Source organism: Oryctolagus cuniculus, chromosome 20, assembly GCF_051225735.1.
Source record: "Oryctolagus cuniculus isolate XC-2025 breed Fujian yellow rabbit chromosome 20, ASM5122573v1, whole genome shotgun sequence".
Classification (NCBI taxonomy): domain Eukaryota; kingdom Metazoa; phylum Chordata; class Mammalia; order Lagomorpha; family Leporidae; genus Oryctolagus; species Oryctolagus cuniculus.
In genome coordinates this window covers 11131274-11159038 of record NC_142886.1, presented here as the reverse complement: position 1 = coordinate 11159038, position 27765 = coordinate 11131274, and the positions used below count along the sequence as shown (strand labels likewise).

The window sequence follows — 27765 nt, the reverse complement described above, 5'->3', positions numbered from 1 at the left end:
GGCTTTTGTTTTTCTCTGTTTCATTCAAGCCCTACTCTTAGGGATATTACCTCACTGGTACTTCCAACCATATTAAATCATTTTTACTATTTAATATTTTCAACTTTTAAAAGCTCTATTGTCTCAATAACTCCAATTTCATCTATTGTTTTATGAATGCAATTTCTTGAGAAATCTTCTTAATTAGTTTTGTTCAGCATGTGCCACATCCTAACGATCTCGAAAAGCACAATTTTGGGGGCCAGTGCTGTGGCACAGCAAGTTAAACCTGCACCTGCAGTGCTAGCATCCTTTATGGGTGCTGCTTCCAGTCCTGGCAGCGGGACTTCCGATCCAGCTCCCTCCCTGCTAATGGCCTGAGAAAAGAAGCAGAAGATGGCCCAAGTGCTTGACCTGGAAGAAGCTCCTGGCTCCTGGCTCTGGCCTGGCCCAGCCTAGTTGTTGCGGCCATTTGGGGAGTGAACCAGCAGACTGAAGATGTCTCTCTCTCTCTCAACTGCCTTTCAAATAAATAAATCCTTTTTTTTTTAAAAGAAAAACATGATTTTTTAATGTTAATACAGTGCTCCACAAAACATGCAAATATGCCAAGAGCTTTAAGCAGTCAGAGGCATCCTCAGATCTGTGTTTCCAACGTTCAGCCCAGAAGCAGCAGGAAAGAAGGGTGGAAGCGGACAAGAGCCCAAGTCTCCCAACAAGATGAGAGATGATGAGTCTGCTCTAAGGCAGCAGTGGGGCCAAGGCAGAGCAGCTGACGGACCTGAGGAGGTGGAATGCACAGGGCTCAGGAACGACTGGGTAAGAGAAAAGAGAGGAGCAAAGTCCAGAATTATCCTCAGGTTTATGTTTTGGATAATGGCAAGAATAGTTGAATTTCTTCAAAGAGGAATTATGTATTTTGAATATGTTAAAGAGTGAGTTACCTACTATACCATCTGAGTTAAGCTTTGCCATAGTCTAAATGTCAAGCAGAAAAATAAATTTTTCCCTCCAGATCAGTCTCAAGGATAATTCATTGCTTAACATTTAAAGAAAAATGTAAGAGATTCTAAAGAAACATTTATGGTGTTACAACAATATTTCTAATATCTACAAAAATATCTTTTTATCTTCAACAGTAAGAAAAGATATCAAACTTTAAAGAGATCAACTCTTTTATTAAGATTCTTTACAGATATTTTTTGAAGGATGAAAAAATTAGCAATAAACAAGTTCAAGTTTAAAATTATGGAAGAAAATTTTATCACAAATTATTAAAAGAATATTTTGTAACAAAAATAATCTTTTGCTAGTATATTTATTATTGCCTTTTATTTTTCGTCTCAAAATGAATTTTATAAGATAATTTCCTTTTCATCAGCAAAACACTTACTGCTCAAAGTAAAGATGAAAACATTTTATCAACTATATTTTTCTCATTTTAGATGTCTACCATTTTCTTTAAAAGATTAAGGCTATTTAAATTCATTAGAATATTTACATTTAAATACTCCAACATAATATATTACATGTATTAAGCAATTAGAAGTTGTTCAAATTAACATTTGGTTTTATAAGCAATGACAGTAATTTAAAATGTAAAAAAATGAGCTTAAAAAATGCCCAAACTATCTGTTTTATTTTCACTAGCTACCTGCTTCTGAAATATCCTTGTCGGAGTTATGTCTTTTTTAACATTTACTAACTCAATTGATGGTTTTAAAAATGAAGAATGTCATTTCATTTAACCTGATTTTTTTTACTCAATTGGTGGCTTTAAAATTTTTTTAGAATAGGAGAACACCTGAATTAAACCATTCTTAACATGTGTCCAGGACTGTTTGGTAACTGGCTTATTTTTACAGATGAGCCTTAACACGTCTTCTAGAGGAAGTAAGCCAAAGGAATCACTTGACACTACAAGACCTACCACGTGAACTCTCAGTGTCACTGCTTTTTCCTTCTCTTGTAAGAATCGCTACTGTGAACGCGCACTCGCTGGTGCACAGAAGACGCGATTTTCAGGCTGTCTTTCTTCGCAAGGGTCTTCTCTACAGCTGCAGGTTTCCAGAGTAACAACTGTGCATCTTCTCCCCCAGTCAGCAAGGAGTCATCATGCACACTCCAGCAAAAAGATCGGACTGTGGCCGCATGCCCTCCCTGGAGAGTGGACACATGTGTCAGTCCTGACGTGGTGCAGCTCATCAAGTGAATCCTGCCTGTGTTCGTTCCTCCGACAACAAACAATCTGTCCATCTTTTCATGATAGAGGCCACCAATCAAGTAGTCCAAGCTACCTTCTTTGATGTCAATGTTCTCTCTGACATCCTGGATGCTCAAACGTGTAATGGGTTCATCAGTCTCCAAATGATTAAGGTCCCACCAGCAAAACCCTTCATCATGTGTCATGCAGTAAATCTGTTTGTAGTCTCTCCCCGACCAACCAATAGAGCTTACTGATGAAACTGAGTTGCAGGTTGCGACCAGGGCATCCTCTTCATTATCAACACTGATATCAAATACATTTACCAGGCCATCAGTTGAACCTGAGACTACTAGGTGGGGGTTGCTGGGGTGGAAGCAGACCTGAGTGATGTCGTCACTGTGTGTCTCTGAATATGCACCCAGTGGGTCTTTAGTGGTAGACAAGTCTTGAGGACTAATCCTCGCATCCCAAAAGACCAACAAAGCATCATCATCGACTTTCTCTGTGCCAGCACAAATGACATGATCATCGCAGCTGACGTCAAAACTGATGAAAACATTGGAAGGGTAACCCTTGAACAGTTGAACAGGTTTCTCACTGGCTAGGCGAGCATCCCAGCACTTTACAGTGCCATCAGTACATGATGAATACACACTATTACAGGAATTTGCAAATTTGACTCCATTAAGAAGTCCGGGATAGCCACTAAATTCTCGTAGTACATTTAACCTTTCTTTGTCATATATTCTGATTGATCCACTGGAACACAAAACAGCAACCAAGCTTCCCTCTTCTGCATGGACGGTCTTCGACGTGTCCACGCCAAGCAGGTAGGTGGGCTCTTCAGTTTCTGAGGAACGTTTAACAATGCGTAGATTGGCAAGCTGCTCCTCAATCTTCTCCATATCAGCAGCAGCATCCCAGGGTAACAAAACTCTAATAAAAATACAAACATTTTAATTAAACTTATGCCTCCTTCACCAAAACTGCAATTCAATCATGATTTACTTTCTTTGGGGGTGGGTATGGTGGCGTAGCGGGTTAAGCCACCACCTGGCACAGTCCCTACTCACATATCAGAGACCCTGGTTCAAGTCCAGGCTACTCTGCTTTAGATACAGCCTCCTATTAACGCGGTCCTGGGGAGGCAGCAGGTGATGGCTCAAGCTGCTGGTTACCGCCAGCCAGGTGAGAGGCCTGGAGGAAGTTCAGGACTCCCAGCTTGTCTGGCTGCCTGTCGCAGCCCTTTAGGGAATGAAATCAGTGAATGGAACATCTCTTTCTCTGTGCCGCTCTGCCTTACAAGTAAACTAAAAAATAAACTTAATTTCCTTTGAGGGCTAGCACAGAAGAACAGAAATAGAACTTAGTATTTTAGTAATTTCCCTACCACGGTGTAACTAAAATTCACTTGTCTTCTAATTCAGCCACTTTTTAATGTTGAATTTACCATATATATTCTATGCTAGTACGAGAATTAGATAACATATATGAGTACCTTTAAAAGTTTATAGAAAATGTAACTAAAAGATAAATTTATTTTTCTGCAAAAAGTTTTGAAATCCATGCAGTTTTCTTCTCCCCATTGGACCCTGTATGCATGGATTTAACAATTTTTTTGCACCACAAGAAATCTATCCTTTAATTCCATTTTCCATGTACTTCCTGAGGTACCTTTGTACATATACCATTTAGTGCTTCCTTTAGCTCAAACCCAGGCCCTGGTACTAACCACAGGCACTGACAAGGACTCAGAATCGCCTCCCAGATCTGGGCCCCAGCTGCCTTATACAGCTTTAGAATTTAATCATGGATGTGTAGGCCAAAAAATACTTCCCCAAAGATGCCCATGCCTTAATCCCTGGAACCTGTGAATATGGCAAGTCACGTGGCAAGGGGGAATTGAGGTTGCAGATGGAATTAAGGTTGCTAATCAGCCTTATTTAAGGCTGACCTTAAAATAGGGGGATTATCCTCCAGATTATCTGGGTAGGTCCACTGTAATCACAAATGTTTTTAAAAGTAGAAGAGGGAGGCAGAAGAGGGACAGAGGGAGATGTTACTGTGAAAGGTAGGCACAGGGAGCCACAGTGCTGCTAGTTTTCAAGATGAGAGTCATAAACCAAGAAATCCAGGTGGCCTTCAGAAACTGGGAAAGGAAAGGCAACCTCCTTCAGAGCCTCCAAATGGCCAAGCAGCCCTGGGGATACCTTAAACTGAGCCCATATTGGACGGTCATATTGGACGTTCTGACCTCCATAACTGAAAGATAACAAACGCCTGCAGTTTCAAGCTACTAAACTGGTGGCAATTTGTTACTAAGACAACAGGAAACTGAAAACATGAAGGTTTTCAGTACAGAATCCTGGAGAAGTGCTTCTCATGCAGGAACTGCTTGCAGAAGGTCGAGCTGGGACTTGAACCTAGGTATTCTGGCTTCAGGGACTGCGTCTTCATGGTGGGTTCAATGCCAGGGAAATACGCCTCCCTAGTGACATCATCACAAGTTTTTCTATTGTGCTTTTCACCAGTGAAATCACGTTTTCTTTTTTTAAAGATTTATTTATTTATTTAAAAGGCAGAGAAGAGAGAGAGAGAGAGAGAGAGGAAGTCTTCCATCCGCTGGTTCACTCCCCAAATGGCTGCAATGTTCAGAGCTGGAATGATCTGAAGCCAGGAGCCAGGAGCTTCTTCTGGGTCTCCCATATGGGTGCAGGAGCCCAAGGACTTGGGCCATCTTCTACTGCTTTCCCAGGCCACAGCAGAGAGCTGGATTGGAAGTGGAGCAGCGGGGACTCGAACCAGCACCCATATGGGATGCCAGCACTGCAGGCGGCAGCTTTACCCACTATGCCACAGTGCTGGCCCCATGTTTTGGCTTTTTGATGGTAACCATTCTAACTGCAGTGAAATGATATTTCATCTGGGTTTTGATTTAGTTTTCCCAGATGATTAGTGATTTTGAACATATTCTTTTTTTAGAAATCAGAAGTTTCCTTTTAAAAAATTTCTTTAAATTTATTTCTTCTTTTAAGAAATGTCTATTTAGCCACACTCTATTCTTGTATTAAAAAAAAAAGTCTTTTCTTTCTTTGGATATCATTAAGGAATCAAGATTTTTAAAAACTGTGTAATGGGGGCCATTTCTGTGGCACAGCAGGTTAAACCTCCACCTGCGGCGTCAACGTCCCATACAGGCACCAGTTCTAATCTTGGCTGCTCCTCTTGCAATCCAGCTCTCTGATATAATCTGGAAAACCAGTAGAAGATGAATCAAATGCTTGGGCCCCTGTACCAGCGTGGGAGACCTAGAAGAGGTTCCTGGCTCCTGGCTCCTGGCCTCTGGCTTCAGATCAGCTCAGCTCTAGCCATTGAAGCCATTTGGGGAATGAACCAGCTGATGAAGACCTTTCTCTCTGTCTCTCACTCTCACTGTCTGTAACTCAACTCTCAAAAACACAAATCTTTAAAAATTAAAAAAAAAAGTAGTGTTATGGTGCCTATTTCCCTGCCGGACTAATGTTCTTTATACTTTTTGTTTGTTGAACTCTTTATTTAATGGAGCCAACAAGCCTTTGACTGTAACATAAGTTTAAAATGTTATTTCAAAAAAACAATTAAGTATTTTAAAAAAAACTGTGTTATAATCCATCACTTTTTTTTTTTTTTTTTTTTGACAGGCAGAGTGGACAGTGAGAGAGAGAGATACAGAGAGAAAGGTCTTCCTTTTGCCGTTGGTTCACCCTCCAATGGCCGCCGCGGCCGGTGCGCTGCCCACTGCGCTGATTCGAAGCCAGGAGCCAGGTGCTTCTCCTGGTCTCCCAGGCGGGTGCAGGGCCCAAGCACTTGGGCCATCCTCCACTGCACTCCCGGGCCATAGCAGAGAGCTGGCCTGCAAGAGGGGCAACCGGGACAGAATCCGGCGCCCCAACCGGGACTAGAACCTGGTGTGCCGGCGCCGCAAGGTGGAGGATTAGCCTAGTGAGCCACGGCGCCGGCCACTTAGTTCTTTTTGATGTTCAAATTTTCCCAACTTGGTCACTGAGTAACACTGCAAGCCAGTTTCTATTTCCTTTTGATATCACTGCATTAACCTGTAAGCCCTACACAGAAAATCCCTCTGAAAGAACCAAATAAGTCTAAAAGTGGTACTTCCAAAAATTAAAAATATTTAACTATGAAACACTTTAAATGTACAAAGAGGTGTGGAAGACTGTATGCAGACACCCAAATATGTACCACCCAGATTTGACAGATGCTAACATTTTACCACATTTGCTTCAGTTTTTTAATTTAAAGAAGTAAACATTACAACCAAAACTTTACTCCTGTGAGATTAAGCATTTATAAAATGTCATCACATTGATATGTATCATTTTGCAATTTGTTCTTTTCACTCCGTGCAATTTTTGGAAATCCCTATTCTGTTAAACTTATTACCTCTTTCTTGTTATTAATAAATGGCTGTTGAATAAATGAATACATAATTGACTCAACTTTCATATCAAAAGCTGAACGGCTGTAGGAGAAAACAAAACAGATCCAGAAGGACATGGCGCGTGTCTGTGTGTCTGCAGGGCCTTCTGCCATGGACATTAATAAAGGCCCTCTCTCTAATAGTATCTTAAAGCACACGAAGGAAATAGTGAAACAAATGTATTTGTGAAGAAAACATTTAAAATAATCTTTTGCCACAAGCTATTCAAATATATCCTAAAATGTGTATTTAGCTTAAAATGTGCTGCCTATATACTGGAAGGAAGACACCTCTCAAATCCCAGATGAAACAACTGCCTGTTCTCCTGCACTAGGTCAAGTATGCACATGCCACTATAAAAGAAACAGGTCTAGGGGCAGACACTGGCAGCAGGCTAAGCCACAACCTCGGAGGCCCAGTGACTGGTTCAATTCCTAGCACTTCTGCTTCCAGTCCAGATTCCAGATTGCATTCCGAGATAATAATGTAGCTCCGCCACTGTGGCACAGCAGGTAAAGCTGCTGCCTGCAGTGCCGGCATCCCATGTGGGCGCCAGTTCAAGTCCTGGCTGCTCCACTTTGCCATCCAGCTCTCTGCCATGGCCTGGAAAAGCAGAAGATGGCCTAAGTCCTTGGGCCCCTGCACCCACGTGGGAGACCTGGCTGGAGGAAGCTCCTGGGTTCGGATCAGCGCAGCTCCTGCCGTTGTGGCCAATTGGGAAGTGAACTAGCAGATGGAAGACCTTTCTCTCTCTCTCTCTGCCTCTCTTTCTCTCTCTGTGTGTAACTCTGACTTTCAAATAAATAAATAAATCTTTTTTTAAAAAAGAGAGAGAGAGATAATAATGCATCCTGAGAGGCAGCAGATGATGGTTCAAGTGCATGGGTCCCTGCTACTGACATGGGAGACCTGTATGCAGCTCCTGGCTTCTGACTTTGAACTGGCCCAGCATGGCTGTTGTTGGCATCTGGGGAGTGAACCAGTGGATGGAAGATTCTCTCTCTTCTCTCTGCCTTTAAAGCAGCTGAAAATAAACATTTTGAATAACCACAAAAGAAACAAGTCTTCACTACTACTCCATACTGATCTCTGCATACGAGAGGTCTGACTGATGCCAAACCTCTAAAGCCTGATGTGGCTTTTAAGCCACCAGTGACTTACAGGACTGCTGCGCCCAAGCAGGAGAGCAGCAGTGCCCTCTTCCCTGTGTGCTGGCTGGACAGCCTGGCTCCCAGCTCCCAGCGGAACACTCTCCTGCAAAGCTTCAGTTCTGGGGCCTGGGTGGGGAGGCAGGCGGAGTGTGTCCCAGATGGATCCTTATAGCAAACTAACACTTCAGAACTAAGTGACTACCACAACCAAAGGCTGGCCACATGGCACTCTGTTTATATGCAATGTCCTTCAAAAAACAAAATCAACATAGGAACACTTCTAAAAGAAGAAAAAGGAGGAGGAGAGATATCAGAGATAAATTAGGTGTATCTCACAATCCTTTCAAACCACAGAATTTATATTTGTCCACAAATAGTAAGACAGCTTAATTTCTTAAGAGGAACTATGAAAATCCTCAACCTGTGTTTTCATAATTATGCAAGTGAGTCCTGCTTGAAATATAGCCTTCTATCGATTCATTTTATAGTCTTCAAATTCTACTTATCTATTAATTATTTGAAAGGCCAAAAGACAGAGATTGAGATCTCTCATTTGCTGATTCATTTTCCAAATGCCTGTGTGGGGAGCAACTCAGACTAGACTGTTACTCGAATTAAGACTTATTCTATGCATCTGCTCTCCCACAATATGGTGCTGGGAGAGGAGGAAACAGCTTCTACACAGCTGCCTCCAGTTCAACCAATAAACAGCAGGACTTGCTCCTGATTGGAGGAGAGCAGCGTACTCGGCGTGTGGGTAGCAGAGTTGGGACTGGTGGAAGAGGACTATAAAGGAGGAGAGAGACAACATGCACCAGGAACATCTAAGGGGAACACCTGAGCAGCCCCCGAGAGATCCGGCCGGCGGTGTGCCGCTCCCCCACGGAAGTGGGGAAAGTGGCAGGGGGAACCGCCCTTCCACGGAGGTGGAAGGGACGGTAGCCAACCCGGGAAGAACCAGCAGCAAACCCGGGGAGGGCCGAGCAGACAAGAGAACAGCGCAGGGTCCTGTGTCGTTCCTCCACGAAGAGGGGGAGCGACATGCCTGCAACATTTAGGGCTGAGCAAAATTTTATTCCATTTCAAACACAGAGAGACAGACATCTCTTTTCTATTTGTTTACTCCATAAATGCCCAAAACAGTGGGGACTGGGCCAGGTTAGGCTGAAGTCAGGACCCAGGAACTCAATCCAGACCGCCCATGCCAGTGGCAGGGACTCAGCTTCTTCAGCCATCACCTGCTGCCTCCCAGGGTGTGCATCAGCAGGAAGCTGGAAAACAGAGTGGAGCTGGAGCTCAAACCCAAGTACTCCTGTTGTGGCTGCAGGTGTCCCAAGTGGTGACTAAACGGCTGTGCCTAATGCCCACCCAGGGTCTCTCCTCCCACCACACTCTTACAGCTGACCTCAATCATGTTCATGTTCTCAAGTGACATCTATCAGTCAATGATCCCATCTCTGTATCTACAAATTCACAGTTCCACCTGTCTGCTGGCCACTCTCCTCTATCCAAAATAAAACTGATCATTTTATGTCCCCCTCTCCCCAGAACCTTCCCCTTAAAAAACAAAAACAAAGGCCGGCACCGCGGCTCACTAGGCTAATCCTCCGCCTGAGGTGCCGGCACCCCAGGTTCTAGTCCCGGTTGGGGCGCTGGTTCTGTCCCGGTTGCTCCTCCTCCAGTCCAGCTCTCTGCTCTGCCCCGGGAGTGCAGTGGAGGATGGCCCAAGTGCTTGGGCCCTGCACCCGCCTGGGAGACCAGGAGGAAGCACCTGGCTCTTGGCTTCGGATCAGCGCAGCGTGCCGGCCGTAGCGGCCATTTGGGGAGTGAACCAACGGAAGGAAGACCTTTCTCTCTGTCTCTCTCTCTCTCACTGTCTTAACTCTGCCTGTAAAAAAACAAACAAACAAACAAACAAACAAAAACTTATACTTCCCGATTTTCTCCACTTTAGTCAATGGTACCTGGCTACCCAAGGCAGAAACCCTCTCACACACAGGCTACTCATCCATTCAAATCTCCAATTCCCCCATTTGGGCTACAGGCTCCTTAGAAGTATTATGTTAAACCTACTTCCATAGATTAAAATTATATTGATAATTTCATATGGTTCAACCTAACAAAAACATATGAAGAGAAAAATAAGATTAAACATTTTTTTTTCAGTTTCTGTTAAATGCATAAAAGAATGATTAGTTAGGGGCTGACATTGTGGCACAACAGGTCAAGCCACCAACTGCAATGCCACCACTCCAAATGGGCGTTGGAGTGGCTGCTCCACTTCCAATGCAGCTCCCCGCTGAGGTGCCTGGGAAAGAAGATGGTCCCCAGTCCTTGGGCCCCTGCACCCATGTGCGAGACCCAGATAAAGTTCATGGCTTTGGCCTGGCTCAGCCCTGGCCATTGCAGTCATCTGGGGAGTGAGCCAACAGGTGGAAGATCTCTCTTTCTCTCTCTAACTCTGCCTTTCAAATAAATAAAATAAATCTTTAAAAACAAACAAACAACCAGGAAGGCTAAGAGGAAGGAAACTGCCTTTCCAGTCACACACAGCTGAAGCCCCGAGCCCTTAGCCTTCCTGTCACTGAAGTGAGATGTGAAGGAGAGATCAGATTAAGAGAAAGGTTAGCACAGTCTAAAACCGAGACTGTCTGCTTGGCTAAAAAGAATTTTTCTTCATTAAAAATAAACTGCTTGCCCTTGAGTCAGAGGATGGAGCAGGCAACCATAACCAATATCCACAGGTGTGTCTACCTTCACTACCTTCGTAACAATCATTACCATCAGAAAGCCAGCCACCTGGTTCACGTGGACAGTCAGCTGAACCCCAGCAGTGCCCTGGCCCTGGGCCACAACGTAAAGGGACACAGAAGTCTCCTGTCTGAATGCGGTGCACTTGCTGGAAGACGCTCAGAAAGACACCACCGTGCACACCCGGGGGTGGGGGTGGGGGGGACTACAAGTGAGGTCAAACCTCCACTTCCCGATCAGCCGCCAGCCTGCAGCACCACAGCAGGATGAGAAACGCTGACTCATCTCCCATCAACCATCAGTCCTAACTGGTTCACTGCTTGGAACAAAATCACTACGTCTCAGTCTGAACCCCTCTTGTAGTTTTTACTTTAGTAATAATTAAATTATTTCTTTCCCAATCAAGGCTTATTTCATTTTATCTCCTGTTAAAATAAACCCAATAGAATGTTCTTCCTTTTATACAAAGGACATCGTAATTGCAGGGAGCAGCCACTTAGCATTACTTACGTCTCAACTGGCTCAGCCTGAATATGAAATTCCAAGGAGAGCCCAGCTTAAATAATCCCATAGGAGAAGAAGTAGGATTTTTTTAAAACAGGTACAAAAAATTTATTATACCTATTGAGAAACTACTGATTACAAAAGGTATGGTACTGAAAGTCTTCAGCACATTACTTTTGTATGAAATAAAAAATGAGCAGTATCCTTAGAAGTAGATGTATTTCTATTTTCAGGCATGAATGTTCGTTATAATTCAAAGACCTGACAGGATAAGCACCATTTACTGTTACATTTTTAATATCGGAGAGTAACAGCACATTTGAAGTATATGTTGGATAAATGACTAATTTTCTTCTGAAACGAAGTATCAGCTGTGGGTCAGAAAATCTTAATCCCCACAGCTAGAACGTAATATTGCTCACTGCACCATAAAGAACCAGCTGCGATGATTAAGACAGTAAGAATACAGCAAGGGCCCCAAGTGTGGGGAGGTTAACATCGGCATCCCACATCAGAGCACCACTTCCCATCCAGCTCCCCGCTAATGCACCCGGGGAAGCTGCAGGAGACGGCCCAAGTGCTTGGGCCCCTGGCACTCACGTGGGAGACCCAGATGGAGTTTCGGGCTCCTGGCTTCAGCCTGGCCCCTCTCTCACTTTCTCTATGTCACTCTTTCAGATAAAACAATTTTTTTTTAAAGTATAATTAATCCTCAGAGAAGAAAGTAAACATGACTGGCATTCAATGAGTGGTAGGCTATGTGCTAAAAACTTAAAACACGGTTTTTTTTTTTAACTTAAAAAAAAAGTTTTAAAATTTATTTTCATTTCATTTGAAAGTCAGAAAGACAGAAAGAGACAGAGTAAGATCCTCCATCTGCTGATTTTCTCCCCAAATGCCTGCAACAGCCAGGGTTGGGCCAGGTTAAAGAGGAGCCTGAAACTCAAACCAGGTCTTCCTCAGAGGTGGCAAGGACCAAGAACTTGAGACATCAGCTGGTGCCCACTTCACATTAGCAGGCAGCTGAATCGGACGCAGAGCAGCAGGAACTCAAACAAGGCACTCTGCAATGGTACGCGGTGTCCCAAGCAGCAATTTAACCACTGTGCCAAACGTCCAACCGTTACAGCCCATCTTAAAATCCTTATCATTTAACAATGAGAAACAGGTATTATGATCATTTTACAGAACAAACTGAAGCTCAAAGACACTAACTTTCCCATGTTTTCACAGCTATTAAGCAAGCATACTGGGAAAGCTGGGTTTGAAAGTTCACAAAACTTGTGAACCTTTGTTCATTGTAATATCAGGTTATTGTTCTTTTATGTAACCATAAAGGTCGACTGTATTCTTTAACGAAGAATCTGTTTATTATTTCTTAACTAAAGGAATTAATTTGGGAGGAGAAATTGTTCGTTCATTCTACATACTAGAGGACAAAGAGGAGCCAACGCTGTGGTACAGCAGGTTAAACTGCACTTGTGATGCTAGCGTCCCATCCATATAGGTGTGTCCGTTCAAGTCCTGGCTACTCCACTTCTGATCCAGCTTCCTGGTAATATACTTGGGAAGGCGGCGGAAGATGGCCCAGGTACTTGGGCCCCTGACACCAAAGTGGAAGACCAGATGGAGTTCCTGGCTCCTGGCTTCAGTCTGGCCCAGCCCAGCTGCTGCAGCCTTCTGGGGAGCTAATAAATGGATGGAAGATCTCTCTTTCTCTACCTTTATCTCTCACTTTGCCTTTCAAATAAACTTTTTTTTTTTTAATGAATAGGTAAGTAAATAAAGGAGAGGGACAAATCTTCCCTGCAGAATTTTAAGGGGCAGGCACAGGCACGGGGGGACAGTATTAAGACTTAGGATTGGATGTGCACATCGCATAACAGAGAGCCTGGGTCCAAATCCCAGCTCTGCTTTCAATTCCAGCTTACCGCTAACGCACACCTGGGAGGCAGCAGGTGTGGGCTCAAGTACTTGAACTGAGGCCTAGAATGAGTGCTGGGTTCCTGCCTTCAATGCTGGCTGTTGCAGGCATTTGGGAAGTGAACCAGGAGAACAGAAGATTGCTTTCTTTCAAATTATATATACTGGGGCCTGCACTGTGGCTCCCTTGGCTAATCTTCTGCCTACAGCCTCAGCACCCCGGGTTCTAGCCCCGGTTGGGGCACCGGGTACTAATCCCGGTTGCTCCTCTTCCAGTCCAGCTCTCTGCTGTGGCCCGGGAAGGCAGTGGAAGATGGCCCAAGTGCTTGGGTCCCTGCATCCGCATGGGAGACCGGGAGTTAGTACCCGGCTCCTGGCTTTGGATCGGCACAGAGCCGGCTGTAGCAGCCATTAGGGGAGTAAACCAACGGAAGGAAGACCTTTCTCTCTGTCTCTCTCTCACTGTCTATAACTCTCTCTCTGTCTCTCTCTCTCTCACTCTCTAACTCTGCCTGGCAAAAAATATATATATTTTCCCCCTATATATATATATATATATATATATATATATATAGGGGGAAAAATAATAATTCCAAATAATACCTGCAAATAGACCCTGTCCACGGAGGTGGAGTGTGCTCCTCTCCTTGAGTGTGGTCTGGACTTAGGTTACCTGCTTCCGACAACAGAGTAAGGAAAGAACAGACAGTAACTTCTCTGTAGAGAAACCAGAGAGACATCACTGACCAAGTCACCGGTCATGTTACCATCACATCTTCCTGGTGTGATGTGCTGGATGATGGACATTTCACCTCTGTGGTATTCTCCCCAAAACACCAACAGCCCAGTCTAATCACAAAAAAAAAAAAAAAAAAAAAAAAAAAAAAAAAAAAAAAAAAAAAAAAAAAAACAAAACAAAACAAAACAAAACAACAGACAAACCCAAACTGAGTGATACTGGGTAAGTACCACGCCAGAAGTTTCAGTCATAAAAAAAACTGGGAGGGGCTGGCGCTGTGACGCAGCAGGTTAAAGTCATGGACCACAGCACCAGCACCCCAAATGGGCAGTGGTTTGAGATCCGGCTGCTCCAAATCCGATCCAGCTCCCTGCCAATGTGCCTGGGAAAGCAGTGGAAGATGGCCCAAGTGCTTGGGCCCCTGCTACCCACGTGGGAGCCTCGGAAGACACTCCTGGCTGCTGGTTTCAGCCCAGCCCAGCCCTGGCTGTTGTGGCCATTTGGGGAGAGGACCAGCACATGAAGATCTCTCTGTCTCTCCTTCTTTCTCTGTAACTCTTCCAAATAAAGAAATAAAAAAAAAAAAAAGAGTATTTATTTATTTGAAAGACAGAGTTACAGAGGCAGAGAAAGAGAGGTCTTCCATCTACTGATTCACTCCCCAAGTGGCTGCAATGACCAGAGCTGCAAAGCCAGGAGCCAGGAGCTTCCACCGGGTCTCCCATGTGGGTGCAGGGGCCCACGTACTTGGGCCATCTTCCACTGCTTTCCCAGGCCATAGCAGAGAGCTGAATGGGAAGTGGAGCAGCCGGGACTCGAACCAGCACCCATATGGGATGCCAGCACTGCAGGCAGCAGCTTTACCCGCTATGCCACAACACTGGGCCCTAGAGCAAGAGTGAGCTGCAGTAAAATGGATGGGACCAGAGGTCACTGTGTTAGTGAAATAAACCAGACACAGAACAATGAATATGGCATGTGACCTGAGCACAGAGCTGTGATTACTAGAGGCTGGGCAGGACAGAGGAGAGCAGACAGAGGAAGGCTGGACAAGGAGCGCCCATGCCCAGTTAGCAGAAGCAGTAAGTTTAATGCTTCACAGTTCAGTAGGGCAGCTGGTTCTCAGTAACGTATGATATACTGTATGAAGAACTGGCAGTCTCCAGACATAAAAAGGAAAAGAGGAGAAATATTACATATACTCCCACACAGACTTCTTGTATTCAAAAATGCTAATTACCTGTCAATGCTTTTTATAAGAGTGGAAATACTGTACCCCATGAAAATGTACACATTTTACATGTCAGTCAAAAATTTTAAAAATCAAAAAGCTCTTTCCCTCTCTGTTGATTTGCCTTGAAATAAATAATAGATAAATAAATATTTTTAAATGGCTCCCCCTTGACCCCTGATAGATATCTGTAGGTTTTAGACATAAAAAGATTCCTTTCAGCTAGGAAGGTCCCTATGCTGAAAAAAGTCTCAAGTTAATGTTCATCTGAGTCTTCCCGAAGGGTGCAGGCGCCCAAGCACTTGGACTATCCTCCACTGCTTTTCCAGGCGCATTAGCAGGGAGCTGCATATGAAGTGGTGTGATAGGACATGAACCATCACCCATGTGAGATGCTGGCATAGCAGGTAGTGACGTACCCTGCCACCATGCCATCCATGCCGGCCCCAAACCTAATTTTCACCATATCAATCAGCTGTGAACATATCTGAAGCACATAGTTTAAATTTTTTTTTTTTAATTTTCATTTATTTTAAAGGCAGAGAGACAAAACCAGACCAACAAAGAATCTTCCATCTGCTGGTTCACTCCTCAAAAATCAGGAAAAGCTGGGACTGGGCCAGGCCAAAGACAGGAGCCCAGAACCCAGTCCAGGTCTCCTACATGTGAGAGGCAGGAAACCAAGAACCTGAACCATCACCTGATGCCTCCTAGGGTACACATTAGCAAGAAGCTGTATCAAAAGTAGAAACGGGGGATGGCACTGTGGTGTAGCTGGTAGAGGTGTCACCTGGGGCTCTGGCATCCTATATGGGTGCTGATTTGAGTCCTGGCTGCCCTACTTCTGATCTAGCTCCTAGCTAATGTGCCTGGGAAAGCAGCTGAAGACAGCCCAAGTACTTGGGCCCCTGTACCCATGTGAAAGACCCAGAATGAGCTCCTGGCTCCTGGCTTCAGATCAGCCTAGCTCGGGCCGTTGTGGACATCTGGGGAGTGAATCAGCAAATGGAAGGTCTCATCTCTCTCTCTCTGCCTCTCCTCTGGAGCTCTTTCAAATAAAGAAAATAAATATAATAATAATAATAAATAAAAAACACTTAGAAGTAGAAATGGGATGTGAAACAGGCACTCTGATATGGGATGCAGGTTCCTAAGCAGCATCTTAACTGTCATGCCAAACACCCACTCTTGAAGCACATAATTCTAAAAATTCCAAGTATAGTGATTACAGTCTCTAAAGACTATTGACTTTAAAAAAACTAAACAATTTTCAAGATCTAGAATGTCTTGTACTAAATATCTGAGTTTTAGCAATCTCTTTTCTGTCATTTACTTTGTGTATGAAATTCAAGTTAGACTAAATGTAATACTACTTAGAGAAAATGCATAACACACTAGTCTACAGTAATAAAGTTTTTTTCTAAAGATTCATTTTACTATATTTGAAATTCAGAGAGTTAGAGAGACAAAGGAGGAGAGAGAGAGACAGAGGGGAAGAAGTCTTCCATCTGCTGGTTCACTCCCCAAATGGCTGCAATGGCCAGGGCTGGGCCAGGTCAAAGCCAGAAGCTGGGAGCTTCTTCCAGGTTTATGACGTGGGTGCAGGGGCCCAGGCACTGGGGCCACCTTCAGCTGCTTTCCCAGGCCATCAGCAGGGAGCAGGATCAGAAGTGGAGCAGCCAAGACACAAAAAGGCACCCATATGGGATGCTGGCATCCCAGGCGGCGGCTTAACCTGCTAAGCCACAGCACCAGCCCCTCGTGTTGTAATTTTTAATGATGATGGTCACCTTATAACATTCCTGTAAGTGCTATTTAGTCAGTTTTACTGATGAGAAAAGTATAGTTAATAAGCAGTAAAGTTCACTTCTTGCTCCGCTGTCAATTCCTGTAACTATACCTCCTCTACAGTGCCTGGATGTCATGCTCTTTCATACCTCTACATAAGCACACATGTTAACTTTTTTAGAAGGGGAAATAGCAGAGTGCCTGGAAGCAGCAGGTGTAAACGTTTAATGCCACGCACCAGTGGCACAGCCAGGGGGAACTCAGAAAAGTCTACTCACAAAAATTCCATACTGGACATGAAAAGACTTATTCTTTACCAGTCATGTCGACTTATCTGAAACAAAACTGCACAAGGGAAGCTTAGGATTCTGGCTGCTAACATTTCAGGGAAACTGAAGAGAGTGAAATGGGAACTGCTCGTATGCATCGCCAGTATGTCCCAAATAGGAAACAGTATCTTCGGCTAAAAAGCACCCACTGGGGATGGGCATTCAGCCTGGTGAAGACTGGTTAAGACGCCTGTATCCCACGTCAGAACACCTGGACCAACACCCAGCTCTGGCTCCTGACTCCAGGTCCCACTAATCAGATCAGTGATGGCTCAAGTAACTTGAGTTCGTGCCACCCACGTGGGTGACCTGAACTGAGCGGCTGGCTTTTGAACCTTGCCCAGCCCTGGCTGTCAGGGGCTTCTGGGGAGCCCTCTATTTGTCCCTCCTGCTCTATTTCCCTGCCTATCAAATAAACAAGTAAATTTCAAAAGCACACACTGCATTCATTTCAGTAGCATCTTTCCCAGGAAACTTTTATAGCAAGGAGCTAGAGAAATTCATGTGTATATTTCAAACTAACACAGAATTGTCTTTAAAACAATTCGCCAAAGAACCATTTGTTTTAAACTGGAAAGAAGGGCTGAATATTTAGTAGAAGGTATGCTAAACTGACATCTGCTACAACTAATATAATTTTAAATTTCATACTCATTAATGACTGAGATTTAATGTAAATTAACCTTGCTTAGTGAGTCTGAATATGTTATTCTTATTCACATGAATGTTCAAGATACCGGTTGCAGCAACATATGGCATCCCGTGCATCAAATACACTAAAATTCTTAGGAAAAGAACAATTTTTTAAAGTGCAGGACTCTGTTACCAAGGAAAAGGGGGAGGGAATGACACACACTTCTCACACAGTGTGAGATTATGCCTCAGATTCCAGATATAACACCCAAAGCATTTTTAAACAATTATTTTTTCCTAACAGCCTGAGATGTCCAGTTTTCCAAGTCAATCTTCCACCCAGAAGTCACCATTTACACCAGCTTCTTTCAATGAGAACAATGCACTGCCTTCCCCCTTCCAGAACAACCAGCTGGCTAACCAAACAGAACAAAACCCAACTTCCCCAGTCACCAGATGCCTTAATTTGGAACAGTTAGAAGCAATGTGGAGAAATCCAATTCTTGAACTGGTACTATGTGTTTACTATTTCTTCTTTCTTGAATTCTGAAAAGCAGCTTTAAAAATTAAGCAGGGGTGGTGGTTTTGCCCAGTGGTTAGGCTCCCAATTGGGACACTCCTATCTCACACAGGAATGCCTGGGTTCAACCCTAGCTCTGGATCTGATTCTAGCTGCCTGGGAAGGCACACCCTAGGAGGAAGCAGGTGATGGCTCAAGTGGTTGGGTATCTGCCACCCATATGGGAGGCCTGGGTTGGATTCCCAGCTCCCAAGTTCAGCCACTGCAAACATTTGGGGAGTGAACGGACAGGTGGAAGCTTGCTCGCTCTCTCTCTCTCTCTCTGCCACTTAAGTTAAAAAAAAAAAAAAGGCAAAAAGCAGTAAGCAGAGGCTGATTTGGTGGCACAGTGGGTTAAATTGCTGTCTGTGATACCAGGTCCCATATCCAGTGAATGATTCCAGGCCTGGCTGCTCTACTTCCCATCCAGCTCCCTGTTAAAGCACCTGGGAAGGCAAAGAAAGATAACCTAAGTACGTGAGGCCCTGCCATCCGTATGGGAGACCCAGATGGAGTTCTTAGCCTCAGCCTGGCCCAGCCCTGGCTGTCAAAAGCCATCTGGAAGAGGCAATTAGCAGAAGGAAAATCTCCTTGTCTGTCTGTCTGTCTCTGTCTCTCTCTCTCCCCCTGTCACTCTGCCCTTGAAATAAATGATCTTTATATATATATATACACACACACATACATATATATATGCAAATCAAAGGCTGTTTTTAAGAACTGCAAAAAGAGGAAATATAAAAAGAACTATGCACTATTACAGGATGATGTTAACATTACCAAAGAGCCAGCTACTTGAATAGTACATGTTACAGTCAGAAACTGATAAATGCCAACATTAAATCTACTCAAAGGTCCCAAAGAGTTGCCCTATTTAAAATATCAGAGATAATTTTTAAAGATTTATTTATTTATTATTTATTTGAAAATCAGAATTACGGAGAGAGAAAGAGAGACAGAGATCTTCCATCCTCCAGTTCACTATTTAAATGGCTATAGCGGCCAGGGCTGGGCCAAGCTGAAGCCAGGACCCAGAAGCTTCATCTGGGTCTCCCACATGGGTGCAGGGGCCCAAGCACTTGGGCCATCCTCCACTGCTTTCCCAGGCCATCAGCAGTGAGCTGGATCAGAGTGGAGCAGCTGAGACTTGAACCAGCGCCCTTATGGGATGCCGGCACTGCAGATGGCAGCTTAGCCCCCACACTGTGCCACATGAAGCGTTTTGAGAGACAGGTCTAGATTCAACAAAGAACACAAAGTCCTGTCTTCATGGAGGATGGCAGAAGAATACATAGCCAGTAAAGCTGCCGCCTGTGTCATCGGCATCCCATATGGACATCAGTTCAAATCCCGGCTGCTCCACTTCCCATCCACCACCTGATACTAGCCTGGGAAAAGCAGAAGGAGGCTAAAGTGTCTGGACCCCTGCCAGCCTCGTGGGAGACCTAGAAAAACTGCTGGCTCCTGGTTTCAGCCTGGCCCAGTCCTGGCCTCTGCAGCCTTCTGGGGAGTGAACCACTGGATGGAATATTGATCTCTCTCTCTCTTTCTCTCTCTCTCTCTCTGTATAACTCTTTCAAGTAATAAATTTTTTTATAAAAAGACAAACAGCTAATTATAATAAAATATATCTGTCAATGAGTGCTACAAAAAGATAATGAAGAGCAAGCCAAGAAAAATGAGACAGAAAGGGCTTTTTAGATTCCATCATTAAAGGAAAGCCCCTCCCATGAGACCAGAGTGAAAGGAGGAGCAAGGAACTGGTTATGCGGGGCAGAGAGAAACAGCAAGTAACCAGCAGAGCTCTAGCCGAGTCACAGAAAGGGTGAGTCGTGCAGGAAAGGAGGCTAAAGAGCTAACTAGAGCCAGCTAAGAGCTTTGTGGAGGGCGCTGAGAATGCTAGACCTCACTCACCTGTGAGAAAGCAAGCCCTGCAGGCAGACTCTGTGACCCATCTGTGTCTGGTTGCTGTCTGGAGAACAGACTTTGCAGTAAGAGTGACAGGGGCCGGGGCTGTGGCGTAGTGTGTAACCCCCTGCCACAATGCCTGCATCCTATAAAGGTGCTGGACAGTGTTCCGGCCACTCCACTTCCAATCCAACTCCCTGCTAATGGCCTGGGAAAAGTAGCAGAAGATGGTCCAAGTTGTTGCTTGGGCCTCTGCTACCCATGTGGGAGACCTGGAAGAAGCTCCTGGCTTTTGATTTTAGCCTGGCCCAGGTTTGGCTGCATCTGGGGAGTGAACCAGTAGATGAAAGATCTCTCTTTCCTCCTCTCGTAACTATGTAACTGTGATTTTCAAAACTGTAACTATGACTTTCAAAATTAAAATTAATATTTTTTTATTTCAAAAAAAGGGAAGAGTTTTGTGTGCAAAATTCTGGGCAAGAGCTATGGTGGTGAGGGGACATGGCTGGATTCAGGTCACAACAATCAGAGAACAGCAAACAGAATTTCCTAGAAAGAATGTATGAGCAGAGGCCTCAGAAATGCTACTGAGGTATCTGTCCTAAGCAACAAGCAAGTATAACGTTGTCAGTCCACTTTTAGGATAATTCAAAGCTTTTAAGTTAATTATATGATTAATTAGATAATTATCCAATTGTTGAGGCTTTACCGATAAATCGAGATAGATTAACACAATGAAATCCTACACAGCAAAGAGACAAACTGTTTCACCCCACAATATGGGTAATCTCAGAACCGCTGCTGAAGGAAGTCTAACACAGAGAGTGCAGTACGATTCATGTATACAGTTAAGACCAGGCACAACAGGAGCTGGTGTTCCGCATAGTGGTGAAGATGCTGCTCGGGACGCCCACATCCCAGCTCAGCGGGGCCGGGCCCAAGTGCCAGTTATGAACACAGCTTCCTGTCAGTGTGCACCCTGCCAGGCAGCAGGTGATGGCTCAAACTGTTGGGTCCCCGCCACCCAGGTGGGAGACCCAGATGAAAGTTACGGGCTCTTTGCTCCCAGCTGGCTCAGCTCTGGCTGCTGCAGGCATCTGGGGGATTAACCAGCGGATGGGAGAACTCTCTGTCTCTTTCTGTCTTTCAAATACAATGAAAATAAGTAAATGAAATTTTTAAGAGAAAAACAAGAACAGGCAAAACAAATCTATAACAGTAGAAGTCAGAATACTAGTTAGTTTTTGAGGGGTACAGACAAGGAAATACAACGAGGGAATTTTCTGGATGGTGATTATACACAGAAGTATACATTTGGAAATCTTTTTCTTTTTTAAAAAAAGATTTTATTTATTTATTTGAGAGTTACAGAGAGAGGTCTTCCATCCGCTGGATCACTCCCCAAATTGCCACAACAGCCGGAGTGGAGGCAATCCAAAGCAAGGAGCCAAGAGCTTTGGGTCTCCCACGTGGGTGCAGGGGTCCAAGCACTCGGGCCATCTTCTATTGCCTTCCCAGGCCATAGCTGAAAGCTGGATCAGAAGAGAAGCAGCCAGGATACCAACCAGCACCCATATGGGATGCCAGTGCTGCAGGTGGAGGCTTAGCCCACTGCGCCATAGCACCGGCCCCCAAAGATCTCAAAACACATCATGATGCTGGCTTCAGCAGCAAACATTCGGAAACTGGCATGACAGGGAAGATTAGCATGGCGCCTATACAGGCACGACAGGAAATTCACCAAGCTTTTTATTGTATCTCACATTTCAACAAACAGTAAGAACATTCAGAGAATAAGAAAGAGTTCCTGAAAATTAAAAATAAGATAGCAAAAATAGAGAAATCTATAGAAGAGCTGAAAGATGCAGCTGAGGAATGGAAAAGACAAGGAGGCAGGCATTGTGGTGCAGTGGGTTAAACCACCGCTCAGGACACCTGCACCCCAGATCAGTGTGCCTGAGATCCACTCCTGCTTCCAATTCTGACCCAGCTTCCTGCTAATGTGCTGAGCAGGTAGTGGATGAAGGCCCGAGTACTGGGTTCCTGCCACTCATAAGGGAGACCCAGATGAAGATGCTGGTTCCTAGCTTCAGTCTGGCCCAGGCCTCGTGGTGGTGGGTATTTGGTGAGTGAGCCAGCAGATGGAAGATCTCTTTCTCTGTCACTCCACCTTTCAAATAAATAAAGTAGTTATAGTTTAAAGAGAGAGAGAGAGAGAAGGAAAATAAGAAAGAGAATCAAAGGACTTGCGCAATGTAGAAAAACAAATACCCTAAAATATTAAGTCCAAAAGGAGAGAATAAGGAGGAAAAAAGTGTCTAGCAAAGAGGATACCAATTAACATTTTAAAAGACCTGTCTCAATGTGCATATATCTTAAAATTTCAGAATATGGAGATAAAGGGAAAATAAAAAGGTGAAAGCATCCACAGAAAAAAGAGGTCACCCAAACTGAAGAATCACAATGGAATCTCAACAGCACCTACAGGGCAAATGCGGCATAATACCTTCAAAGTGCTGGATGAAAATTCATTCATTCTTTCTTTCTTTTCTTTCTTTCCTTTTTTTTTTTTTTTTTTTTTTTGACAGGCAGAGTTAGACAGTGAGAGGGAGAGACAGAAAGGTCTTCCTTCCATTGGTTCACCCCACAAATGGCCGCTATGGCCGGCACACCACACTGATCCGAAGCCAGGAGCCAGGTGCTTATCCTGGTCTCCCATGGGGTGCAGGGCCCAAGCACTTGGGCCTTCCTCCACTGCACTCCCTGGCCATAGCAGAGAGCTGGCCTGGAAGAGGGGCAACCGGGACAGAATCCGGTGCCCCAACCGGGACTAGAACCCACGGTGCAGGCGCCACAGGCGGAGGATTAGCCTAGTGAGCTGCGGTGCCGGCCTGAAAATTATTTCTAACCTAGAATTTTCTTAGCTAGTCAAGTTAACAATGTAGATATAGAATAAATGTAGATATAGAATATTTTACAAATTTGAAAAAAAATCCCAAAACAAAAACACATCCAGGAGAATGACTCCCTGCTCCCACTATGTACGAAGAACACTCATCACATCGAGTAAAGAATGTTCACTATCGCTGGGGAAGAGGAACCAGAGCAGAGAGAAGCCCCTGCCCGGCACAGGGAAGCGGCACCAGCTGAAACAGAGTGCAGCAAGCTCAAGAGAAACTCTCCAGCATCCCAGGCCCAGCGGAAGTGAGTTCAAGTGACTATAGCAACAACAAAACCCTAGCCGATCAGACTGTTCAAGCCCCAACACTCAGGGCGGGGCAAAAGCGTGGAGGTGTCCATTCCACAGGTCAACAGTGTTTATCTCAGTCTCTACTGTTCCATGTATCATGTCCAGAATCCAGCCTTAAAGAGACAAAGACATGGTCTAAAAGAAACCAACAGATTGTCAAGAAACGAGGCAACCGGGAGTGGGTGTTCAGCCTAGCAGTTAAGAAGCTGAGGTTCGGTTAAACTCGGCCGTGGCAGCCATGGGGGAGTGAACCAGCGGATGGAAGACCTCTCTCCCTCCCTCCCTCCCTCCTTCCCTCTCTCTCCTCCCTGTAACTCTGCCTTTCAAATAAATAAAACAAATCTTAAAGAAAGAAAGAAAGTGGGAGCTGGCATTCAGTGCAGCAGGTTAAGCTGTATCAGAGTACAGGTTTGAGTCCTGACATCTGCTTTTTTATTATTATTATTTTTAAAGATTTATTTATTTTGAAAGACAGAGTTACAGGGAGGGATAGAACCAGAGAGAGAGAGGTAGTCCATTCTGCTGGTTCACTCTCCAAGTGACCGCAATGGCCACAGCTGAGCTGATACAAAGCCAGGAGCTTCGTCCGAGTCTCCCATGTGGGTACAGGAGGCCAAAGAGTTGGACCATCTTCTACTGCTTTCCCAGGCCATAGCAGAGAACTGGATCGGAAGTGGAGCAGCCGGGACTAGAACCGGTGCCCATATGGTTTACCAGCACTGTGGGCGGGGGCTTTAACCCACTGCGCCACAGCACCAGCCCCTGATGTCTGCTTCTGACCCAGCTTCCTGCTAATGCTCCTGGAAAGGCAGCGGAAAATGGCCCAAGTATTTGGGCCCTATGTGGGAGACCTGGATGGAGTTTCTGGCTCCTGGCTCTGGCCTGGCCCAGATCTAGCTATTATAACCATCTGGGGAGTGAACTAGCAGGTGGAAGATCTCTCTGTCTCTCTCTCTCCATTGCTCTGCCTTTTAAATTAATAAGCAAATACAGCGTTTTAAAGAAGGAAATGAAGAAATTAGACCCCTTACACACTGCTGGTGGGAATACAGAATTTACCAATGTCTAGGCTAGCAATTTCTCATAAAGTTAACCATATGTTAGGGGCCGGTGCCGTGGCTCACTTGGTTAATCCTCCACCTGCGGTGCCGGCATCCCATATGGGCACCGGGTTCTAGTCCCGGTTGCTCCTCTTCCAATCCAGCTCCCTGCCCGGGAAGGCAGTGGAGGATGGCCCAAGTGCTTGGGCTCTGCACCCCATGGGAGACCAGGAGGAAGCACCTGGCTCCTGGCTTCAGATCGGTGCCGTGCTGGCCGTAGCGGCCATTTGGGGGGTGAACCATCGGAAGGAAGACCTTTCTCTCTGTCTTTCTCTAACTCTCCCTAATAAAAAAAAAAAAAAATTAACCATATGTTCATGCATGAATGTTGAGTAGTATTATCCACAATAGCTAAGAAATGGAAATAAGTCAAATGTCCATCAACTAATGAATGAACAAAATGTGGTACATGCAGCCATATAATGGAATATTATTTGGCCCTAAAAATGACTGAAATATTGATACATGCTTCAACCAGGATGATTCTTGAAAATCTTATGTTATGTGAAAGACACAAAGACCACAGGATTCTATTTAGATGAAATATCGATGATAGGAAATTGAACAGAAACAGATGGAGGGGGAAATTGGGAATATGGAATTTCTATTTTTTAGGTGGTAAAAATCTTCTGGAATTATACAGTAGTAATGGCTACACAACACTATGATCACACTAAAAACCATGCAGTTATACACTTTAATTCTTTCCTTTTAATTTTGTAAAAATGTATTTATTCAAGAGGCAGACAGGGGAAGAGAAAAGACGGAACTTTCATTCACTGATGGTCTCCGCAATTATCCACAACAGCTGGAGCTGGGGCAGGCAGAAGCCAAGAGCTGGGATCCCGACCCAGGCCTCCCGCGAAGGTGGCAGGAACCTAATTACCCGGGCCTCCCTGCTGCCTCCCCGGGTTCACAGCAACAAGCAGCTGCAGTCAGTGCCAGACCTGCGTGCGGAACCCGGGCACGCCAGAGTGCGACGTGAGCACCTGAACTAGCAGGGGAAGGCTCCCTAGAGTCTCACAGCCTAAAATGGTCAATGTTACACAAGTTATTCTTCAATTTTTAAATTGAAAAAAAAAAAAACAAAAAACTATGATTAAGAGATCAAGTGGACAAAAACTATGAACAGATGGAGTTTCTCTTTCAGTAGAGAGATGAAAATAAGAATTAAAATAAACACCATATAAAAGATGAAGAATTCTTTCAAAGGGCTTATCAGTAGTCTCAAAGCAGCTGGAGGAAGAATCAGTAAACTTGATTACGGTCACGAAGACGATCCAAACTGGGGCCAGCGCTTGGTGCGGCAGCTTAACCCGGTGCTTACCAATGCTGGCACCTCATACCGGCACTCGTGCTGTCTGCTTCTGATTCTTGCTAATGCCTGGAAAGACGGCCCAGGTGCTCGGGCCCTTGTCACCTGTGTGGGAGAGCAGCATGGGGCTGCTGGCTCCTGGCCATCTGGGGAGTGAACCAGTGGAGAGAAGGTATCGTTCTCTCTTGCTCATGCTTCTTCTCTCTTTCTGTTGCTTTGCCTTTCAAATAAATTAATAAAGCCTTTACAAGAATTTTTTTTTGAATGATCCAAACTGAATACCAAAGGAAATGCAAGTGAGTTGGGGAAAAAACCCACACAGAGCATCCCTGAGTTATGGAACATCACACAGTCCAACGTACATATAAATCAAGTGCCAAAAAGACTAAAGAAACATCTACGAGACACTGGCCAAAACACAGATCCAGGCAGCTCAGGATAAGGACGGACAGACAGACTCAGACACACACACACACAGTGAGACAGAGACAGACAGGCAGACATTCCCGGATCCACCGTCAAACTTCTGAGAAGCAAAAACAAAGAGAAAAGCAGCACTGAGCCAAAGGAGCAAAGGTCAGCCTTTCAGTCACCTCTGTGTCCACGCGGGGGCTGGCTCCAGAACCCACCGACACGGAGATCTGTTGCTGTGCACGTCCCGTGTAACGGGCATAATATTTGCAAGCAGTACTTAAGTCATCTCTAGGTTACTTGTAGTACCTAACAACGGGGGCTGGCACTGGGGCGTAGCAGGTTAAGCTGCTGCCTGCAGCACAATCCCATATGGGCGCAGTTCAAGTCCAAGCTGTTCCACTTCCAATCCAGCTCTCTGCTATATCCTGGGAGAGCAGTGAGAGATGGCCCAAATCCTTGGGCCACTGCACCACGTGGGAGACTCGGAGGAAGCTCCGGGCTCCTGGCTTCAGACTGGCCCAGCTCCAACCATTGCAGGCATCTGGGGAGTGAATCCCGCAAGTGGACGCTCTCTCTCTCTCTCTCTCCCTCGCTCCCTCTCTCTTTCTCTCTCTCTCTCTCTATATATATATATATTTATATATACATGTATATATTTATCAAACTCTGCCTTTCAAATAAATAAATATTTCTTATAAATAAATGTTTCTTAAAAAAAGTTGAACAATGTAAATGCTATGTAAATTGTTATTAAACTGTACTATCTGGGAAGTAATGACAAGAAAGCAAAGTCTGTACACATTTAATGGATACCTTTTTTAAAATAATATTTTTGATCCACAGTAGAATCAGTGGATGGGACTTCTCATCCAAAACTATGCAAGCCGGAGAACAAAGGAATGACACTTTAAAAGCATTGGGGAAAAAAATAACCTGTCAACACAAAGCTCTGTATTCAACAAAAATCCCTGTATTCAATTTTCATCACTATAACAAACATCTGAGGAAGGTTTATTTTTGCTCATGTTTGGAGGTTCACAGTCCAAGATAGGGCGGCCTTACTGACCTGGCCAGTCAGCATGGCCTGACGACGGTGGGAGGAGGTCATGTGGTGAGCCAGGGAGCAGACATGGAGCACTGATGATAGTGGGAGAGGCCATGTGGTGAGCCAGGGAGCACTGACCATGGTGGGAGAGGCCATGTGGTGAGCCAGGGAGCAGACAGGGAGCACGGATGACAGTGGGAGAGGCCATGTGGTGAGCCGGGGAGCACTGACCATGGTGGGAGAGGCCATGTGGTGAGCCAGGGAGCAGACAGGGAGCATGTTCGTGTCCACGTCTCTGTGAGCGCCCCTAACACAGCCACTGTGGTAACACACCCAATCCAAGCACTTACCAAAGGCTCTGCTTTTAGACTCCCTAGTTGAACCAAGTGTCCATTCTCAATACCATCAACTTGTGATTTGGGATTTAACTGTCTGTGTAAATTGGGAAGCCAAATCCCTTTTC

General features: G+C 44.8%; 1 protein-coding gene across 6 annotated transcripts in view; it reads right to left on the bottom strand.

Annotated features, from left to right (window-relative positions):
- Positions 1-1136: 1136 nt before the first annotated feature.
- Positions 1137-27765, bottom strand: part of WDR89 (WD repeat domain 89) — a 51060-nt gene continuing 24431 nt past the window's right edge. For 5 of the 6 annotated variants that reach the window (XM_051826414.3, XM_070065062.2, XM_051826415.3 and 2 more), the window contains one exon: positions 1137-3121. In XM_051826414.3, coding sequence (XP_051682374.3) covers positions 1927-3090 — 1164 coding nt within the window. In that variant the 5' untranslated portion in view covers positions 3091-3121 and the 3' untranslated portion in view covers positions 1137-1926. Of the gene's footprint in view, positions 3122-10787; positions 10887-27765 lie in introns of those variants that run through there. The other variant, XM_089322679.1, reaches the window with a different exon arrangement.